This window comes from Anticarsia gemmatalis, chromosome 22, assembly GCF_050436995.1.
Source record: "Anticarsia gemmatalis isolate Benzon Research Colony breed Stoneville strain chromosome 22, ilAntGemm2 primary, whole genome shotgun sequence".
Lineage (NCBI taxonomy): Eukaryota > Metazoa > Arthropoda > Insecta > Lepidoptera > Erebidae > Anticarsia > Anticarsia gemmatalis.
The window spans coordinates 2420691-2444428 of NC_134766.1; the positions used below are offsets into that span (position 1 = coordinate 2420691).

Consider the following 23738-nt stretch of genomic DNA (forward strand, 5'->3'; position numbering starts at 1 on the left):
AAACTAGAAGTTTGTCAATACCATGCATTGAGAAAAAATACGAATTTTATCATATTATTACATCTCATGATGATTTATAAACACTTTTGAGTTGATATAGCTAAATAAGTTTGTTTAAAACGTAAATAAACCACACGTTACGACAATATGCAATCGTTTTTTATAGATAGATTCATAATTTCAACCTATAATACGCAACAACGACGACACTTCATTGTTTGACAATACTACCCGTACTAAACAACAATTCAATCAAAACCAAACATAAAAAACAATCCAAATACTCATTACGGAGTTTAAATAGCACATATAAACTAGAACAATAAAAATTCGAAATATAATAAAATACTGGTACTATAAACCCAGTGTCACAAGATCATGACTTCCTTATAAGTTATAAAAACGGCGTTCCATTATATCACTGAATTGTTTGACGAGTGTGCACTGAACAAGATTAGTAATAAATTATATTATAGTGTACTGTTGTTTTATTATACCCTATATATACCCTTAAGGAAAGGTCTCGGATTCAACTTCCAAGTCGAGCCATCAAATGAAGTTTTTGTGACGCCCATAACTGCCTTCTGGTTAACTGGGTTGGGTTAAGTTGTTCGAATCTATACTAATATTATAAAGCTAAAGAGTTTGTTTGTTTGAACGCGCTAATCTCAGGAACTACTGGTTCGATTTGAGAAATTAATTATTTCAGTGTTAGATAGCCTATTTATCGAGGAAGGCTATAGGCGTCGCATCACGCTACGGCCAAAAGAGGCAGAGTACCAGTAAAAAAGGTTACAAAAACGGGGAAAATACGACCCATTCTCTCTTATGTGACGCAAGCGAAGTTGCGCGGGTCAGCTAGTAGAAGATATATTGAAAGGACAAACATTATTGTTAAGAATCGGATACGCGAATTATTTTTTATCACAGTATCTAAACTAATTCGCTGTTTAACATCAGGCACTTTTCAAAAACGACCCTTGAAAAAGATTGATGTCCAGTCAAAAATCCTGAAATTGTTTGAACAATTTGACACTAGATAGACGACTACTAGTTATTGCTATTTGCTGTTATAGTCATTTTTATCACAATGAGCTTCTCTTTCAATAAAATTATTTAACTCAAAGAGGCGCCCGTAGCCAGTTGCGCTCACCGGTCGGTAAACGATCTGTGGGTTAAGCAAACCTTGGCGCGGTCATTCCATAAATGGGTGACCGCATAGTGGTATTTGAACAGGGTGTCTACGTGCTTCGGAGGGCACGTAAAAAGTCGGTCCCGGTTTTTGTCAATTAAGATAACAGTCATTAAGCCACGTCAAAGGGCGGCTTGAACAACTTTGACACTAGGTTGACCACTAATCATACGACAAGAAGAAGAAGAATTTAACTCAAACATACAATGCCGGCACGCAGGCATCAAACTGACGACACCAAACATAATTGAATCCGAACATTATACAAGTAGGTATCTCAAAATTTTGATATTTCCAGGAAACACGAACATAATATTATCAAATTGTCGATTATTATGTTACAAAACAATTAATATGATAAGTACGGCGACGTATTAATTATCACTTGAAGTATTAATACCTTCTGACATTACGCCTTACGAAGCTTATGTTATAACGAAATCGAATTATATGTTACGAAAACAAAATGTTTTGACGGCTTGATACGCTTCAGACTTTTAAGAAAGTAAAAATCCGCTTTCAAGATTTGAAGTGTTGTTTTTGTTTTCATTTGTTTAACATATGTTTTAAGGGAAGATTGTCGACTGCTATCAACGATAATATATGTAAATAATAAAAAAAACAGGAATATTGGTCAGCGCCCCTAGCGTGTGCCATTGGAACTAATTAATTATGTCGTTTTTAATCATGCAAAATACATGAAACCTGAACGATTTTGCACTGATATTTTATAGACTTAGGTACTAAGTCCAGTCTAAACAGTCGTAAACTACTCCACGATGTAGTATTAGTACATAAAAACGTGTTGCACTCAAAACGAATTCTTGAATACTTATATATTTCTGATTATACTTCATTCTAAAAGACCCAAGTATTGTTGTCTTAGCAATATTTATTTATAACCAAACCCCTCCCTCATTACGGGAGACCCTTGCCCAGCAGTAGGACCTAAATGGGTTACTTTTTTTGTTTATGTACTAAACAAAAACAAATCTTTGCTTATATCACATCCAAGAACTGTTTTACATACTCAAGTATAAAAGCAAACAGCTCAACCACTAAACAACATATCACACAAACATTTATTCTAAATTCTCAAGCGTCTAATTGTTCTGGGTATGAAATATTCAGGATTATATATTAAGGCAAGGAGCGGGTAAAAAATACATCATAGTATCATTTCCCACGAGCATCATAAAAGGCAAGAATGAGGCCGAGGAAAATAATATATCATTTCGATACACACATAAAAACCTAAAAATAATTCTCCACAATTTTTCCTAAGGATATTAACATTCTTTTGTATACTACATATGGTATCCAGTCAATAATTTTAATATTTTATCAAGATTCCATACGCTATTTAAAGTTATCTGAGAATTGAAGTTGAAAATGCATTAACGCTGAACAATTTTGATTAAACGCATGATTTTCCATAACAATTACTTCTAGCCGGCTGAATAATATTGATATCGAAGTTAGACTATTTATTTTTACAATATTATACAAAACACCCCTCCCCCTCGTTAGGGAGGAGACCCTTGCCCTACAGTGGGATAGTTATGGGTTAAAAAAAAATAGTAAAGTCGGTAAAAGCAGGGTAGGTTAGTCAGTTGTTATTATTTCTAATAGACGGTTTTACCCTATAAATAGATGGAATATGCCACTCTGACCTTACGTTTATATTCACATGCCTTTAAGTGACAGATATGTGGAATATTATTTTATAAAGTCTTCATTTTCATAAAGAACTAACTAAGTCTAATACAACCTTTCAACTAAACTAACATAGACGTAGTAATAAATAAGTCAAGTTAGTAACTGTAGGTGAAGTGATCAAACAATCTCGGTAACTCGCCTTGGTAACAAAGTGCGGAGTTACAACTATCTAAGTGAATCAACGTTCAAGCTCACTACATAGAGATTACGAATAATATAATAACTAAACGATTTAGTTTAGAAGTGACCTTATAGCCTTCCCCGATAAATGGTCTATCTAAGACGGAAATAATTTTTCAAATCGGACCAGTAGTTCCTGAGATTAGCGCGTTCAAACAAACAAACAATCGAACAAACAAACTCTTCAGCTTTATAATATTAGTATAGATAGGTATTACAAAATCAACCATCTTGTGAGCTATATCTTTAGCGAATAAATCTCTTTGTTTTTGTTTTTCTTGCGTAAAGATCTAAGTCTAATACCACCTTTCAACTAAACTAACATAAACGTAGTAACAAATAAGTCAAGTTAGTAACTGTAGGTGAAGTGATCAAACAATCTCGGTAACTCGACTTGGTAACAAAGTGCGCTGCTACAACTAACTAAGTGAATCAACGTTCAAGCTCACTACGTAGAGATTAGGAATTATATAATAACTAAACGCTTTAGTTAGGAGTTAACCACGAAATTATAGAATACTAGCTGACCCGCGTAATTTTGCTTGCGTCACATAAGAGAGAATGGGTCATATTTTTCCCCGTTTTTGAAACATTTTTTACCGGTACTCTGCTCCTATTGGTTGTAGCGTGGTGATATATAGCCTATAGCCTTTCACAAAAAATGGGCTATCTAACATTGAAATATTTTTTCAAATCGGACCAGTAGTTCCTGAGATTAGCGCGTTCAAACAAAAAAAACAATCAAACAACAAACTCTTTAGCTTTATAATATTAGTGTAGATGTAACAGATATTATTATATTCATACATTCTTGTATTCTCATGCTTATGATGGCGGATATGTGGATTATTACAAAATCAACCATTTTGTGTGCCATATCTTAAGCAAATAAATTTTCAGGTTCAGGTTATGTTTTTCATTTCATCAACAACCTACAATGCAACCTTTCAACTGACCTAACATAAACGTAGTAACAAATAAGTCAAGTTAGTAACTGTAGGTGAAGTGATCAAACAATCTCGGTAACTCGACTTGGTAACAAAGTGCGCTGGTACAACTAACTAAGTGAATCAACGTTCAAGCTCACTACATAGAGATTAGGAATAATATAATAACTAAACGCTTTAGTTAAGGAGTTAACTACGAAATTCTAGAATTTATTATTATGATTTATTATTTAAAAAGGCAACTCCCGCACTAAGAATTGCTCTTGTGTCGCGGGGACTTTTACAAACATACAAACAACGGACACAAAACACAACCAGACCCGAAACAATTATTATTGGATCGCACAAATAATTGCTCCGTGTGGGAATCGAACCCACGACCTCACGACGCAATGGTATCGGCGTGGCGACCTAAACCACTGCACCACGGTGGCTGTCAAGTAGTATCAAGTAGTAACTGTCAAGTAGTCAAGTAGTATAAATTTTTCAGTTTCATAAAGAACAGAGTCTAACACTACCTTTCAACTAAACTAACATAACCGTAGTAATAAATAAGTCAAGTTAGTAACTGTAGGTGAAGTGATCAAACAATCTCGGTAACTCGACTTGGTGACAAAGTGCGCTGGTACAACTAACTAAGTGAATCAACGTTCAAGCTCACTACATAGAGATTAGGAATAATATAATAACTGAACGCTTTAGTTAAGGAGCGGACTACGAAATTCTAGCATTTATTATTATTATTTATTATTTAAAAAAGATAATTCCCTCACCAAGAATTGCTCTTGTGTCGCGGGGACTTTTACAAACATACAAGCAACGGACACAAAGCACAACCAGACCCGAAACAATTATTTGTGGATCGCACAAATAATTGCTCCGTGTGGGAATCGAACCCACGACCTCCCGACGCAATGGTATCGGCGTGGCGATCTAAACCACTGTACCACGGAGGCTGTCAAGTAGTAATAAATAAGTCAAGTTAGTAACTGTAGGTGAAGTGATCAAACAATCTCGGTAACTCGACTTGGTAACAAAGTGCGCTGCTACAACTAACTAAGTGAATCAACGTTCAAGCTCACTACGTAGAGATTAGGAATAATATAATAACTGAACGCTTTAGTTAAGGAGTGGACTACGAAATTCTAGAATTTATTATTTAAAAAAGACAACTCCCGCACTAAGAATTGCTCTTGTGTCACGGGGACTTTTACAAACATCGGACACAAAGCAAAACCAGACTCGAAACAATTATTTGTGGATCGCACAAATAATTGCTCCGTGTGGGAATCGAACCCACGACTTCCCGACGCAATGGTATCGGCGTGGCGACCTAAACCACTGCACCACGGTGGCTGTCAAGTAGTATCAAGTAGTAACTGTCAAGTAGTCAAGTAGTATAAATTTTTCAGTTTCATAAAGAACATAGTCTAACACCACCTTTCAACTAATCTAACATAACCGTAGTAATAAATAAGTCAAGTTAGTAACTGTAGGTGAAGTGATCAAACAATCTCGGTAACTCGCCTTGGTAACAAAGCTCTGTGTTACAACTAACTAAGTGAATCAACGTTCAAGCTCACTACATAGAGATTAGGAATTATATAATAACTAAACGATTTAGTTAAGGAGTGAACCACGAAATTCTAGACCCACAATTTAACGTGCCTTCCGAAAACACGGGGGAACTCGATATGAATAAGAAGGTCACCCATCCACAAATTAACCTCGGCAAGCATGGCTTAACCTCAGAGATCGATCCGCGCGGCTGTTGTTAACTAAGCCACGAGCTCTACTAACAACTAACTACGAACTAAACTAACATAAACGTATAAAAAATAAGTCAAGTTAGTAACTGTAGGTGAAGTGATCAAACAATCTCGGTAACTCGCCTTGGTAACAAAGTGCGCTGGTACAACTAACTAAGTGAATCAACGTTCAAGCTCACTACATAGAAATTAGGAATAATATAATAACTAAACGCTTTAAGGAGTGAACCACGAAATTCTAGGATGTAAGTAACATCTATTTTATTATATAACTGCTAGCTAGTGAATTCCCAGGAATTGTTCATCAGGTTATAAACTATGTGTAGCAAATTTTATAAAAATCCATTTAGTCTTTTTGCGTTAAAAAGTACAGAACATACTTAAATCCATTCTCAGAATCTTTCGAGTTCATAATATTAGTAGGATAACACGACAATGTTTGCTACAAGCGGACACGATTCTCGGGTTAGATTCGGTTAAGCAAAGTCACAGTTATTCTCATTAATAACGAAAGAGAGAAATAGAAGAGATAGGTAACGTGCCAATATGACAATAGGCTCGCCCTCTATTACATGGTACTAACATTATAAATGCGGATGAATTTTATACAGTAATGCTTATAATATGCTTTCGGCTGTAACAGCCAAGATCTAATAAATCAATATTAATAAATAACTATCTCACCGTAAATTGGTAAAGCATTTACACGTACATTGCATTTTCGACTCGTACCTTCGAAATCAGCTAAAAACCATTTACACAATTTCATTCACGTAATACACTATTAATTACACGAACTCGCATACATAAATCGTTTATGCAGCAACTTTGTAGGCATTTGGTAGTCATCGGCGCGATTTATGTGGTACGGTCATCGCACATAGCTAATAAATCATGTGCTGAAAGATAACGATGTGTTTATGTTTGTAATATCCTTAGTTAGGGAAGTGTTGAGTTAAATTACTCACTGGATATGATGCCTTTTATTTATGGCGATGTCAAAAATATATAACTAATATTTATTTTACCGGTAAAATCGATTTTACATTTTATTTTATACTACTCAGGTGACAAATAAACACAGTCATGTCTTCACGAAAAAATTCCAAAGTCAGAAGATTTATTTATTTAGATTCAGAGGGATTTTTATCAGACTTCTCGCTCACTCATCTTACGTAACTAGAGCCAAGTGTTGTCACATTCTTATGATACTTTAGACTAAAACGTAATTCGTACGTTTGTAATGACCCGAGTGGCTATAACGATTGTTCTACATACGCCGTACACGATTACTATAGACATCAATGTAATCTTAGGCCAAAAAAAAACATTAAGCGATACATCTTCGGGTCTAAGCCGTATTACGTCATGGACTCGTAAACTGACGGCTTGAAGGGCCGCTCGTAAAACTGCTATCTGCTACCCCTGACTACAGGATGTCCGCGAATCACCCTTTACATATAGCAAAAAAAAAGATTTTACTAACCCTTCTTGTATGTATGTAAAAAACAGGATTATCTTTAGTGGACTAATAAACTGGAGTTGACTAAAAATGGCCGACATTTTTTTTAATTCAATTTCAAGTTTATTCACAAAATATTTTTAATACAGTAAATACTCTTTTTTTTAAATTATTATTTCGAAAACTAACAATTTAAATCGGTTAATTATTTTACCAATCTTGTCAAAATCTTTGCAAGGCGTTTGATTACAGTAAAAAGGGCATGGACACAGTGGTGGCTAACCATTTTAAATAAAACCGGCCAAGTGCGAGTCGGACTCACGCACGAAGAGTTCCGTACCAAAAAATACGAAAATATCACGTTTATTGTATGGGGAACCCCCTTAAAATTTATTTTTATTTTTAGTATTTGTTATAGCGGTAACGGAAATACATCATTTGTATTGGTAGGTATGGAAACCCTAAAAACAAAGTAGTGCATTCTCAGGCAAAAACGTATAAAAGAGCAGTCACTAACACAAAAAATATTAACACAACTTCATTCAACATCATCAACCAATGATCAATACTTAAAACAGTATTTATAAAACTGAGCAACTAAGGCTATAACCCGATATATGAGCTGCCGGGACGGTATCGCTACCGGTATCGGTAGCTCGGAAGGCAGCATATCGGACGGTTCCGACGCCACCCCACGCCGGATGCTCGCTATCTACCACGCTTAGGACTCCGTTAAGTGCTTTTTTATATAAGCTTATGCAAAAGAGATAAATGTGTTTATAAAGGTGTAACTGAAAATGTGGGATGTTTAGTTAATTTTGTTGTTTAGTCTTTTAGTTTCTGCTACTACTTATTTGTCTTTAGGCTATTTTTTTGACTGTCAATAATCTAAGCTATAAGGTATTTTACTGATCTCTTCCCTATATAATATGCAAGTATGATTCCATCGTGAACAGGCAGTACGTTATATATACTCATGACAACGCGTTTTATATGTATACGTAACCCGCCAAATTACCACTACAGCTAAAATAATTATTTTTAGCAATTTGCACTCGAAAATATAAATCTTAAACTTTTAAAAATTTAAGCCAATAATTAATCAATCACTTCATGATCTACATTCATAAAACAAACGCAGAAACATAAACATCAAAAACGACATAGTCCATTGAAATGTTACATGAGTTTTACATTTCTTAGAGGACGCAATTTTATTTTTGGAACATGTAGGGGGGGTCAATAGAAGCTTAACTTGAAGTTTGTGGGGTTGCCACTTTTGTCCCCCGGCCGCCATCTTGGAAAAGGGGGTGGAAACACTTTTTTCGCTATATCTCAGAAACTATGCGTCTTGCAATAAAATTGTAAAAGCATAATTTGTAGCAAATTATTTTCCCTACAAATATGATGAATAACGTTTTGCCCTAAATTAACAATTAAAGAAGTTATAAGCAAAAAAGTGTAAATTTTATTTATAACAATTTTCTTTATTGCTCTGTAACTTTTTTTGACGACAGCCGCGCGGATCGATCTCTGAGGTTAAGCCACGCTTGCCGAGGTTGTTCTGTGGATGGGTGACCATCTTACACATATCGAGTTCCTCCGTGTTTCGGAAGGCACGTTAAATTGTGGGTCCCGGCTGTCATTTTCGAAGATCTTTGACAGTCGTTAACAGTAGTCAGAAGCTTGAAAGTCTGACAACCAGTCTTAACGAAGGGTATCGTTTTATGTCCCTGATAACTGGGTTGAGGAGGTCAAATAGGCAGTCGCTCCATGTAAAACACTGATATTCAGCTGCATTTGGTGCGACTGGAAGCCGACTCCAACATAGTTTGGAAAAAAGGCTAAGCTGATATGTTTAAATACAAAAAAATTACCTCAGACCAATCTTGTAGAGTATTTTTCGAGGAAAATTTATCCCTATAATTTTTTTCATCTTCATTAATTAGAAACTCAGTAACAGCGCTCCGAAGTAGACCGGATTCGGAAAGAAATTTTTTGTAAAAAAAAATCACTTTTTTGCTTATAACTTCTTTAATTGTTAATTTAGGGCAAAAAGTTGTTTAACATATTTGTAGGCAAAATAATTTGCTACAAATTATGCTTTTACAATTTTATTGTAAGACGCATAGTTTCTGAGATATAGCGAAAAAAGTGTTTTCCAATATGGCGGCCGGGGGACAAGAGTGGCAACCCCACAAACTTCAAGTTAAGCTTCTATTGACCCCCCCTACACGTTCCAAAAATAAAATTGCGTCCTCTAAGAAATGCAATATTCGGCCCTCAAATTGTAACATTTCAATGGACTAACAAGCAAAACATCCCGTCACAAACTCAATAAACACAAAAACAAAACAGAAAACCATATTTCAGGAAACAACTATCAAACCGTCAAATTCTATCCCAAGACGAAATACAGTTGCAATAAATTGTGACCGCGAACTCCATTTTGATACAAAATTTCTCCTTGCAGTGACAAATTATGCATCTATTGGAAGCAACACGTTAGAATTTTAAAGCATACGTCCAAGAATGTTTGTCGCAAGATTCATGCATTGTTAAGAGCTCCAGCGGCTGAGAACTGGGTCAGCTGTTAAATACATCAGGTGGCTTTGCAGGTCAGCTTGTAGTTCTTTTTCGAATTTTGAGGTAAGTTGTGTCTCTTGCAACTTGGATACATTTTTTATTAGTGGTCATTTATGTATGTATGTGTTCTAGATATATTTGGATAGACCAATATATTGGGTCTACCAGTGAAAAAAGACAAATTTATCCGTCGGAGGATATGGGAACTGGAAAAAATCGGCTCTTAATGATTAAAACCCAGGTAGGTTACACAAAAAGGCTAAAAATTAAAACGCAAAATAATTTATTTCGCTTACTTATATACCAAAATATGTACAGTATAGTCGTATTTTTAAAGATCTTTTCTTAATGTATGTTGTCTTAAAGCTTTTCGTACTGTTAGTGTAAATTGATGCTTTACATAAATCTCGATTTCAAAGAAATATAGGTACATAGTATTGTCTTCAATGTAATATTGACTTTTATTCTTAGAATCTATTAATATCACAGATAGAACTGCGTCTTCCGTTCTGGTGGTTTGCCCTGCTTTTCTTCTAACTTTTCCAGTATAATATCCATTTTCGCATGTACAGATCTTATGGCTGACTTCATTTCTTCAATCGACACTGCCGTTTGTTTCTTAATATTAGCTACACCAGTATCTAAATCAACAATCATTTTGGAAATCATTTCCATATTATTTTTCTTAGAACTATCGTGACTTAGTATTCTTCTAACTTCTGGGTGTTCTCGTATTTTCGAATTATTTACAGTCGCTTCATAAATTTCGTCTAATTTCTTTTTGTACATTTGGGAGCCTATTTGTTCTTCAATGCGTTTCTGTTGGGACTGTGCTTTCTCGAATATAACATCTCTTAAATCAGAAGTTAGTGATTTGTAGCATTCAAACTCACGATCACTAGGTTTTAAAACGATTACTTTCAAAATAGTTTTGTTGAAGATCATTCTTTCTATTTTCGTTGGGAGTAGTTTCTTAGTATATTTGTTATAGACTAGGGTTTCCAGTGATATTAGAAACTCCACTTGTTTGGTTAAACGTCTGATGTTTCCTAGTACTTGGAGGTTATGGAGATCATAGACTGCGACACCAACCATCAGATTCATAAGAACGATTGCTGCTAGAATAAGAAATACCAGAAATATTAGCCGAACTACTAATAATGAGTATTCCATTTCAGTACCATTTAATATACTTGTAGAATTGGTAGCATTTTTTGGACTTTTAGGAACCATCCCTTCCATTAGGTCTCCGTAGTCAAATTCTGAAGTCATCATCACCATGATCTTCACAAAGGCAGCCCAGGGTCCTTCAAATGGTGTCTGGTGGTGAAACTGTACCATAAAACTGAGAGAGAAGCCGATGACCAGGAATGAAAACGTTAGGAGAATCTGTGGAATGCAAAGACATTATTTTTATGTAACTGTAAATTTACCGCCAGGTCTAACGGTAGAGCCAATGAGAAGAACTGGCAAGAAACTCTTAGCCACTCTCAATCGCCAAATCGTCAAAGAAAAGATCTGGTACTGGCCTTTATAACATTACTGGAAACCTTCCCAAACATGAGCACATAGTACCCCCAGTTTGGGAACCTGGACAGTAGGAACATCATCTCCAGCCAGGACAAGAGCAGAGCCATGGTGGCCATGTGACGAGGGAAGTCTTCCGTTGCATCATTTGTGAGTGCTAGTGCGTATGGCAGGCTGACAGCGAGGAACATTGCAACGAATTTCACCCAAGTTTCAAGTTGTAAGAGGTATCTGGTGTTCATTTTTATGTATAATGCTTCCTGAAAAAACAATATTGAATATAAAAGAAATGCTTAAGTGCATGTTGTTTAGGGACTCGAAAATATGTAAACTAAAAACATTTTCAATATTGTTCTATACTTATAAAATAACTTGTCCAGACTGACTGATAATAATCATCGAATATAATACTAGTAATAATACGAAAGTTAGGATTGTGAAATTTGGAACAGGGGTGTCTGTTATGAAGTGGGAAGAATTTTTAAATATTCCACCCTAAGGGATTAAAATAGGGGACAAAAGTCTTTTATTTCTCGGGTCTACTGGTATAAAAAGAATAAAAAGAAATACTCACTTGAACAATGACTAGAATAACGATAATGTCTAAAAATATTGCCAGTACAGTTGGTTCCAACCACGAGGGTGTCTTATGACCCCTATCCTTATAGAAGAACACAGAGAGTACATACATGGTCAACGTCATCACATAGAGACCATACAACATGATCATTGTGTAGAAAAACGGTAAAAGTATCTTCCATTTCAAGTGTAAAAAACTCTCTACTAAGGGATGTACTAACAATCGTCTTTGCCCGTATCTATCGCCTGTTGTAAGAAGGGCTTCAAGCACTCTCATCTGTCCTGTGTCTTCGTCTTTCGGTACAAGAACCTGATAATTGACAGTCACTTCGCAATTCGGGTCTTGGATGTTCAAATCATTCGTCGAAATGTACGTATCGAAAACATCGTTCAAAAATTCTGTAGGTTTTGATAAATTGTTCATGATTAAATCTATAGCTGTTGTTTCAGTCTTGTCTGGGATATTAACTGTGCCAGAGAGATCAGCACCTTCTTTCAATAGCATGGTGATTAGATCTCTGCTTCCGTGTTGGCAAGCCGTATGTAGTGGCGTCCAGTCTAAGTCATTCACCTTATGCACCGTATCCGGGTTATTCTTCATTATAATTTTAGCTATTTCTACATTGTTGTATATAGCAGCGATGTGTAAAGGTGTTGAACCAGTGTACGTTCCTGTTGGCGTAGATTTAAGGCATCGGTAAGAGTTTTTCGAAAGCAGGAGTTTCACACATTTGGGATGGTTATTTTGTACAGCGTAATGAATAGGTCCGAAGCCATTTTTGTCACTTGTAAGGAAGTTAACCATTGCCCTAGTAAGAACGTAATCGTGGTCGAGGAGAACTTGAAGGACTTCTAGATTTCCTTTTTCTGCTGCTACGTGAAATATGGTAACTTCATTTGGTAGAAAGTTCATGATACATGCTTTTTCTTGTAGTAGTCTTTTCACGCATTCTGTGTGTCCATTCATCACGGCTTTGAATAAGGGCGTTTCTTTTTGGGAATTTTTAATGTCGATCGCATTAACTTGTTTCGCTACGGTAACAATTAAGTTTAGTATGTCTAGGTTTCCTGTCGCAGCGGCCAGATGTATGGCTGTTTCATCATTATGGTCCTAAAAAAGTTCATAAAATTAATTAATCATGTAGTTTTTTTTGTCGTTCTGTATATAATTGTTTGTTATATTATATCTTACCTTTGCCATAACACTGGCACCAGCTTCCAAAGCAATAGCTACGCCGTTCACCCATCCCTCTAAGACAGCTGCGTGGAGAACAGTACGTCCGTCCTTGTCTCGCACGTCCACTGCAGGAACTTCCGTCTCATCCAGTTTTACATTTACTAGCACCTAAAACGCCGTAATAAAACAGAACATTAGTACTAATTAAATATTAATGAGAGTCACCGTGGCGCAAGGCGTTCGGAATGTTATGGGTTCGATTCCCACACGGAACAATTAGTTGTGCGATCAACAAATAATTGTTTCGGATGTGGTTGTACTTTGTGTCCGTTGTTTGTATAAGTAAGTCCCCGCGATAAGAGCAATTCTTAGTGCGGAAGTTGTCTTTTTAAATGAAATAAATGTTTGTATGTACGTATGCTGTTATTTTTTTCTACTTATTGAGTACTTCATTTTAAAAAAATTGTAGTAAAGTTTGATATCAATTCAAAACTTGTTTAATCCACCAGTATTTTACCAATAAAAGACCAAAAAATTAAAAAGTTACGTAATAATTTGGGTAGATAACGTTCAATACCTGTAAAATATCACATAGTTTTTTCTTCACACAGATATGTAAAGGCGTGAGACCAGCTCTGTTCAGCCATTTCACTGGTACGCTGACGCTAGTCAGGGCCCTCACTGCTTCTATACTGTTCAGTTCCACCGCAGTATGGAGAGGAGAGTCCAAGGTCCTACGGTTCTTCAAGCTTAAGTTGCATTTACCTTCTGCTAGGATTGATACCGTGTCTGAAAACCTGGAAACAAGGAGAATATTTGTCAGTTTTGTCAGTTATAGGTTAGTATTTATTTAAACAGATTTTTAATACGTATCTCAAGTAAGTGCCAACCCAGCAGAGTAAATACAGTTCTTTAATATAAGTTAATAAGTTACATTGAATAAAATTGGACTATCAGTAAAGAGTTGTTAAATATTGTTTACTATTTAGTGGATAGAATTGATTAAAGATAAGTATAATTATACATAGTATGGTCTAAATTTGGTCCAGGATAAAAAAATTGCCGTCCAATTCACTTAAGTACTTGCACATGGACTATTAATTTTGAGACCATCCTCTAGACCTACCTAGCAAAATAGATGATAAATCTCTGATCAGTTAGTAACAATTCTACGACTTTTGAAAGTCCTCACCTCTTCGGATCCACATACTCGTCGTTATAATGCGTGGACCCGACTATATCCAGCGGGGTCCGGCCCACAAGGTCCCGCACACAAGGGTCAGCGCCTGCGAGAATTAACAGCCGAACACAGCCGAACTGAACGCGAGTACTGGCCGCATGTAACGGCGTCCAACCTGGTTGGAATATCAGCAACTAGAAAAAAAATAGTTTATGCCATAGACGCTCAATTTACTTGCACACCTCTAGATAGAAACCGGGCAACCGGGTGCATTTGTTTATAGTATTCAATTAAGTGTGTGCACTATACACTAGTACCCTTTTTCTGTTCTTTCACTCTCATAGCCCGGTGGGACAGCCATTCAACCAGTGTAAGGTCTGGCGTGGGATCGACGGATTTGCGTTTCTCCGAAACACGGAGGTCTACAGCCCTAAGTTTCTAACTCCGGGCAATTCACAAAGCATTTCTTGACAGGAAAATTAAAGAATTACAACTACCAACCGCGCCACAGGGGCAGTCAAGATATTGAATCAAAATTGAGATTCTCGATACGTATTCTTTTTTCTAATGCTTATTTTTAATAAGTAGCTTAAAACTAAATACATGTTAAACTCGAAAACAAACCCATTGTTAAACCACTTACATTCTTTTCAAATTCCTTGCAGTTATGATCTATCATGTTATCAGCCCAGTCTTTCGGCAACGTACCTCGCTTCTGACTCATATGGCACTTGACATTGACCAACTCCTTGAGGTAAGGGCTAAGCTTCCTTACTTCATCCTCGACCACAGGTGACAGTGTTGTGTTTGACACTTTATTCGTCAAATCTGGATACAAAAAGGGGGTTAGTGTTTCTTCTCGTAGTGCTATTAATTTGAAAACATATATCAGGAACGTGATTTTCTACAGCCGGTAATACCGAATATCAAGAGCTTGATATTAATTTTTCTGTGACACTTCTTAGTGTTGCTGATTAAGATTTCATTATTTTTTTTCGATACTTAAGCAGTAGCTGGATTCTTTACTACTATCGACTACCGATCCGACCACCGGCTACCTATAAAATGTTGTATGAAAATCTAATAAACGCTTCTAACGGGCGTCGTAGTAACTATTTTGGTAGTACATTTTAAATGCCAAACTTTCAACCAACTGTTGAAAATCAAGCTAAATGTCATGAATTGATAGGGGAAAAATACATATTTTTTTACTGTAAAAAAGCAAAAAATACTAGCATTTAGCTATTCTGATTGCTGGCTTAATTTACTAAATATTTGTCTTGTTACTCTGTATACGTCTTTATTGTAACATAGAGATATAAAAGTCATACCTTTGGAGAAGCCAAGCAACATCGCCATTTGCCTCACATTCCCCGCCCACGCCGCCAAATGTAGTGGAGTTCTACCAATTCTGTCAGATCTGTGTTTATCAGCTCCATGGCTCAGGAGTAGGGCCAGTGCACCATCAGACCTCATAGCGGCGAGGTGGCAGGCAGAGACACATTCAGCGCAACATGTCGCGTTTGGGTTTGCTCCTGCTATGATTAACCTGAAAAAAAATGATGGTTAACATTTATTATTTCCTTATGTGCTCTGTGGTAGAGTACTAACCACTGGTCAAGAAATCATGAGATCGATTTAAAGGTTAGGAAAAGTGCCATTTATCTTTTCTAATATGTCTTTTCCAATATAAAATAACACAGATAATACTAAATAAGTATACACCCACGTTTTGCCATTTACATGTTAATCTCATGTATCAGAAAGCTAGCCTATTGCCATTTTCCGGGCTACTGTTACGAAATATTTGCCCTTTACACTACACTTTGCCTACCCGGGAATCCAACTCGAGCAGCCGAATACTCTACCAACTACACCGTACAACACAGAAAACAAATCAGAATTACAAGAATATATCTACCCACCTTTCAATTTCATCCTCACTTCGGTACCTAACAGCTTCCAGGAGTAGCGCATTCAGTCTTCTAAACTTCTTGCTTGGTCTACTGGACTTAGGTAGGGTGGCAGTAGGTGTTGATAACCGCTTTTCATTGGGCAAGTGGTCCTCTGAATCCGCATGTTCGGGCACAGCGGCTGTGAAGACACGTTGACGCTGTTTCAAGTTGCTGAAAGAAATTGACATTTATTGTACCTGCCAGTCAAATCAGCTACTCTTTTTGAAATGTCAAAAACACATTTTAGTTTAGAAATATGACGTCGTGACGTCACTATGTCATATTTTCGTTGGTATCAAATGAGTGTCTAATAAAATGTTTGAGCATTTTAAATTTACCTTTTACGAGTACGAGTTTTCGTTAACCCAGTCAATTACCCAATTTAAAAAAAAAACTGTCTCCAAACGGACAGTCAGGCATTGTACACAGGATTATACATTGATGCTGTATTTTGAAAGCGATTTGTCAGATCTGTGTTAAATGGGACTACATGAAATAGAACCTTCCAAAAAAACATGAATATCATTTCAGCCAGTCAAAAGTTAAGAGACAACAAACAACAAAGGAATTGAGAACTTCTCTCATATATATTGAGTCTGTATGAGTATGTATATTAACATATAAATATTATCTTTTTAACCGACTCATCCTTGTCTCTTCTCTGTGGGATTCCTTTAGATCTATTACCTTTTGTTGCTAAGGCAACATCTACATAATAATACATCGATACCCTAGTTCTTTGAATTGCGTCTTAATTATAATGTCTTGCTATACATACAACAGGCATTGATAGTCGTTCAGGAATAGAGTGAATATATGATATGATTATGCTGTTACTGTGTATGTAAAATGTAGACCTTATTGTTGGATAATACGACTTTTAGAGACAGTTTCAAAAAAAGCTCAGTTAGCTTAACATTATGGGATATTAACCGATGTTTAATATATTTGTTGTCGCTATATCTATTACATAAATTAATAGCCAATTTATTATCTTTCAGTCTTGTAAACTGGCTATTAGAAATACTTTATTGCACAAAAAATAGGGATTTCGAATATAGTTCGCAAAAAGGAGAGTCAAATTTGCTACTCAGGGGGTTGCGGGTCCTGTCGGTTGCCCATCGTCTCATGCTCATTGTTTATTAACTTGGTTACACGGTTATCTTCGTTTCATGTTACGTTACGAATACAAAGAACGATCTATATATAAGAAAAGGGGGGTGCGGGGTATTAGGCCGGCGCCCCACGAACACCAGTTTCCCTTGTAGCGACGGACTCCCCGAATGTACTGGGAAAATTCTTGTATATATTCTAACGGGAGTGAAAACTTTGATACCGCGATTCAGGCTCTCGCTCTGGATTGGTTGGTAGGTGTGACGTCACGGCGCCATTGAGTGGAAAGGGGTCAATTTGGTTGAATATTGAACGCTGGGAGTTGCACTGTGATTCAGAGATAATTGGGAATGAGTTCAGAGTGCACGCTTGTATGGAATGACACAACGTTTCTTTATTTGAAAACATTTAAATTACTTTTATGAAAGAGTTCTATAGTCAATCTTTTATTTATGTTATGTTAGTAGTTATGAAAAACAGAAAATATAATAATGTTATAGTTTATTGTATTATAAATAGGCTTTTATAATCTCTCAATTGAACTAAATCGAAAGTAACGAAATAAATACGAGTTAATATTTTCCACTGATCATTATTTTTCTTATTGAATATACAGGACCCAAATATTTTTTTTTTCTATTTATGTCTAATAAATATGATTAAAAATAAATGATCTATATAGACTTCTATAGACTTCTGATTACATACACAGTTAAATGAAAAGACAGTAGGTAAGTTGTTTTCGATTACTGATCTACTTAATTGGCTCAATTCGAAAATAGTGATTATACATCGATCTTACAACAATCTTGATTGAAATAGACAGTCGCTCATTCACAAATGCACTACACACTCCATCTCTCTCGCACTTACTTGCCAAATGAGTAGAGACTCTGACTTCTCTCTCTTTCTGTCGCGAACCTTGCCTTTGGCGGCGTGACCCCGGCACTGGCTGCACGAGGCTTCTCCAGTGATATCTTGCAGACATCTTCTTCTGTTGAATATTTGGCTGTAGAAACAGTAATTAAGAAAAAGAATTGTACATTTATTATAGTCCAACAGAGAGCAGTGATAGCCGAGTGGTATAAGTTGACACCTCCCATGCTAGTGGTCGCACGTTCGAATCCGAGGCAACACACCAATGAGTTTACGAAGTTGTGTGTATTAGAAATAATTATCGCATGCTTAAAATTTGTTTAAAACATTTATTGAGGGCTTGCAAAGTCCCCAACCCGCACTTGGCCAGCGTGGTAGACTCAAGGCCTAACCCCTCCCTCATTACGGGAGGAGACCCTTGCCCAGCAGTGGGACATTAATGGGTTAAATTTATTTATAGTCCAACAACTTTGTATGCAGGGTTCGCGGCTGGCGGAGATGTACAACATTCAGAATTTCAAATATCATTGACGCACGGACTTATGCAATTGACGATGGCCTGTCTGATAGAGCTTATGTATTTTGGATTTTTTTTCGGACATCTCACACACAGTCATCTGATTCCAATCTAAGGTGAGTTTGTACCCTATGGTAACTAAATAACTGATACACATACTTATATGCCTTTACATACTTATAAAGACAATTTTACAACCAAACACAGAACAAATACTCGTCCTCATCACACAAACATTTGTCCCGGGTGGGGTTCGAACCCACCACAGGCGGCGCTACGGTTATTTACGAGGTGACAACGTTAACTACTACGCCAAACGTGCAGTTAAAAAATACATAGAATTATAACTATAACCTAATTTGATAGTGCATAACAGTATACCTCCGTGGCGAGTTCGCTAGTATAACCAACTGATGCTGATCATTAATAATTGAGAAATCTTCAAATATAAAATTAGAAAGAACTAATAGAATTTAACTTGAACCGGGAGTCGAATCCTCACTATCAGTAGTCGAATACAACTAATAGCATAAATCCATATTTATTATTAATTGCTTAAACAGCATCTAGCCTAGCCTAGCCTAGTATTTTGTGCCTATTCTTGGTATGTTAGTTAAATTTCTCAACATACAATTATTAGTTTACGTGGGAGTAGCCTTCAAAGTCAAAAATGTTTTAAATCATGAATAAATTGTTTTTGGGAATTCCTTTACGTCATGATGTTAACTAACCATATTTAAACCAGTTTGAGAAATAAATCTACGGCATAATGTACTAAAGGTCACATATTTTGACATTTGACGTAAATATGGTCATTCACCTTAAATTATTAAAATATTATATTTGTGTTATATGTCTGGTTTTTGTCGTGTGAATGCCGCGCAGGAGGTCCTGGATTTAAATCCCGAGTTGGGTCAAAAAGTCTTTTCTGCGTTTTTCTGTTAAAAATTTCTCAGAGATTGCCCGGAGTAATGAAAATCGTAGACCTCGGTTTTCGAAGAGCACGTAAAGCCGTCAGCCCTGGGTATGACCTCTCACTGGTTATGTTGGTTATCCATCCCACCAGACGAAGTCAGAAGTGAAGGAATAGCGAGTGTACCTGTGTATTGTGCACACACTCGGACACCATAAACAAAGTCCTGCACCGTTGACCAGATTCATTGAAATGAGTTGCCATAGCCGGATATCGGCTAGGAGTACATTATTATTATTATACTATAGCGGTCATTCACCATACTTTATAATATCGTTATGAGGCATGAGTAATTATAATCGCATAAATAAACAAGTATATTAATTAATTTTTTTATCAAATTCTTTGACAGGAAGGATAAAAAAATTACTCACAGGCAACATAGAATGATTCATTCACTTTAATTTTCCCTTAAGAAACCTTGAAATTGTAACAAGATATTAAATCATCTATTTCAAAATACTGCATTAGTTTAAGTGAATCATTATTTCACTATTGCGTAACTTAATTTATGCTTGGCACAAGGCAATACGACTCGCACTGTTAAATGGGACCATAATTTTATAAGTACAGAAGGATGTATGTATGTTTCTCTTCATAGAAAAACTGGACGGATTTACACTCATAGCTTATAACCTAGATTTAAAACACATCGGATACTTTTTATTCCAGGAAATCTTTTCACGCGGACGTAGTCACGGACAGAAACTAGTTACCCACAATAAAAATATGAAAGCTTGTTTGTTTGTTCTTAATTTGCGTGAAAACGGCTAAAAAAATGTTGCAGAAAGTTATAAATTGTATTAAAGGATAGGCCATTTAACAATAAACCATGTGATTGAAACCACAAGTATAGTATATAGGTATAGTATAATATAATTAGGATCGTAATTAGTCCACTAACATCTATGTAGTGACGTAACTATACTACAATTGTCTATTATCACTTCGCCGTTCGCAGAAATAGACAAACAACCTTGTGATACCGAGAACCTATTGTCTGCTATTCAGTACAAATTGATGGTTACGATTGATAACAGTACATACATAACAGCTGATTCACGCGGCGATATACGATCTGTAGGTTAAGCAACCGTTGGTGCGGTCATTACATAGATGGGTGACCGTATTATAGTATTTGAACTGAGCGTATCCGTGCTTCGGATGGCACGTAAAAAGTCGGCCCGGTACTGTTATTAATTTGTAACTGGCGGAAAATGCCATTGAACTATTAAAATCCAATTTATAAATTATTGCGAGATTATTGTGAAACTTGTGGCTTGTACTTCGGGGTTTCCCGTCAATAAACACTTACTAAGACATCCAAGGCTGGAATTTAAATAAATAAATCTTTGGGTAATCCCCTTTTCAACATGAAGGTAACGGAATAAAAGTATTAGTCATTGACATTTAAATTGTATGCCTAGTTTTAAAAGATCTTTTGACACTATTACTCAAAAACAACGGACACAAAATACAACCTGACCCATAACTACTCATACTTGACTGACTGACTGCCTCCGTGTCGCAGTGGTTTAGGTCACCACGCTGCAACCATTGCGCCGGGAGGTCGTGGGTTCGATTCTCACACGGGACAATTGTTTGTGCGATCCACAAACAATTGTTTCGGGTCTGGTTGTGCTTTGTGTCCGTTGCTTGTGTGTTTTTAAAAGTCCCCGCGACACAAGAGCAATACTTAGTGCGGGAGTTGTTATTTAAAAAAAAAACTTAAAGATTACAGAAATATTTTAGATTTTAGAATATTTTTTAAATTTTCAGTTTTATAAATACAAATGATGTATAGAAATTACTGTTCCACGGCTGGGCAATGGTCTCCTACCGAAATGAGGAAGGATTTAAGCCTTAAGTCTACTACGCTAGCCAAGCGCGGATTGGGAACATACTGTTTTTAATTAGGTCTCGTCACTCTCGAATACCTTAAATTAACCCGATAACACTAACTAATAAAATTTTATTTAAATTTCCAAAAAAATACAGTAATATCCTTCGAGAACATTAAAAATAACCAAACTATCTTACATTATTACGAAGACCGGCTATAAAATACAAACAAATTAAGAAACAATAACCTGTTTATACGTACATAATCGTAGGCAAAGTGCCTATTTTTGTTATTCACGCATCTGCCTATCTAAATATTTACATCTACTTCTGGACGTGTGTGACCATTTTTGATAAAAGTCCAATCATCAGCCTAGCCTTTCTTCCAACTATGTTGGAGGCGGCTTCGAGTCTCACCGGATGCAGCTGAATATCAGTGTTTTACACGGAGTGACTGCCTAACGGACCTCCACAACCCAGTATCTGGGTTATAACACGATACCTCTCGATTGAAACTATTTGTCAGACTTTCAAGCTTCTGACTACTGGTAACGACTGTCAAAAGTTTTTGGAAATGACAGCCGGGACACACAATTTATCGAGCCTTGCGAAACAGGGTATGTATAATATGGTCCACAGACCTAACCTAAGAGATCGATCCGCGCGGCTGCTTACCCGACGCAAGATTCGAACCCTCGCGACCAGCACTCATATAAACTAACTGTCACTTTGGTTATTATTATTGTTTCAATAACTTACATAAAAGAGCTTCCTCGCAATCCTTTTCAGACACATTGTTTTTATTATTTGACATGTTATTCACTATAAGACACTTTCAGACACTTTTGACACTATAATACACTTTTATACACAAAGTCTTTCTTCATCAAAAATATTGTTGAATCATTTTCATAACTTCACTCACTTCCACTGATATAAATACATTTTGACGCTGTTTATACTAGTATTTTATCTACAAAATTAACATTTAGAACAGTCCAAACGTATTTTTTAAGAAAATCTAAAAAGAAATTTTTGCAAATCTTTTTTCTTGTTATTACATTTTAAATCCTAATAGCCAGAATTAAGTTAAATATATAAAGTTATAATAAACATGTTTACATATCAAAGTCTGCAAAAGGTATGAAGTTTGTTATTTTCCTTATGTGAGTAACCGGTTCAAAACTACTATCCATTCAACTGTTTTTGAAAGAGAGGGGATAATTTGATGATACTGTGACTTTGTCTCTTAAGACTCGACCGGTAGGGTTTTTTTAACTAGGTTGTCTAATCCATACTAATATTATAAATGCAAAAGTAACTCTGTCTGTATGTCTGTCTGCTACTCAATCACGCCTAAACTACTGAACCAATTTGCATGAATTTTGGTATGGAGATATTTTGATACCCAAGAAAGGATATAGACTATATATCATCACGCTACGACCAAAAGGAGCAGAGTATCAGTAATTAATGTTACAAAAACGGGGAAAAATTTCACCCATTATCTCTTATGTGACGCAAGCGAAGTTGCGCGGGTCAGCTAGTACTTAATAATTAACGTAACAGGACTGCTCTGTGGCGCAGTTGGTACTGTATCCGACTGCTAATCAAGAGGTCTCGGGTCCCATCCTCGGGTTGAGTAAAATCTATTTTTAAAGACAACTCCCGCACTAAGAATTGCTCCTGTGTCGCGGGGACTTTTACAATCATACAAACAACGGACACAAAGTACAACCAGACCCAAAACAACTATTTTTGTATCGCACAAATTATTATTCCGTGTGGGAAATGAACCTACGACCTTCCCACTGGTAGTGGCTTGGCGACCACCTCAACCAATTTGCAGACTGTTGTGACGCAACGATGACGTAATAAATTGATAATAATATGCTATTTACCTCTAACTCATCTATTACTCAGTCCTTTAAGGAAAACCATAGTGACAAACCTGTTGTCTATGTTTGTAGATAGAATTTAACTTACTTATAACAGGTATAACATTTCGGTCATTTCCTTTCTCTTGGACAGGCACTATTTTCAAAACCATCTATACTAATATTATAAAGCTGAAGGGTTTGTTTGTTTGAACGCGCTAATCTCAGAAACTACTGATCCGATTTTAAAAAATATTTCGGTGTTAG

General features: G+C 36.2%; 1 protein-coding gene across 1 annotated transcript; it reads right to left on the reverse strand.

Annotated features, from left to right (window-relative positions):
- Positions 1-10146: 10146 nt before the first annotated feature.
- LOC142982899 (transient receptor potential cation channel subfamily A member 1-like) lies at positions 10147-22719 on the reverse strand. The gene is made up of 11 exons (XM_076129625.1): positions 22354-22719; positions 18260-18395; positions 16244-16444; positions 15650-15867; positions 14962-15146; positions 14331-14512; positions 13716-13935; positions 13154-13306; positions 11957-13072; positions 11385-11642; positions 10147-11244 (listed from the first exon to the last, which is right to left on the reverse strand). Exons 1-11 carry the CDS (start codon positions 22406-22408, stop codon positions 10339-10341), a joined length of 3630 nt encoding a protein of 1209 aa, XP_075985740.1. The 5' UTR covers positions 22409-22719; the 3' UTR covers positions 10147-10338.
- Positions 22720-23738: the final 1019 nt, after the last annotated feature.

Excerpts from the sequence above, each read along its gene's own strand:
- LOC142982899 (XM_076129625.1), bottom strand. The coding sequence starts at position 22,408 with ATGTCAAATAATAAAAACAATGTGTCTGAAAAGGATTGCGAGGAAGCT. Across the intron at positions 18,396-22,353 it reads TTGCGAGGAAGCTCTTTTAT|CCAAATATTCAACAGAAGAA; the intron begins GTAAGTTATTGA and ends CTGTTTCTACAG. Across the intron at positions 11,245-11,384 it reads TTTCCAGTAATGTTATAAAG|ATTCTCCTAACGTTTTCATT; the intron begins GCCAGTACCAGA and ends TGCATTCCACAG.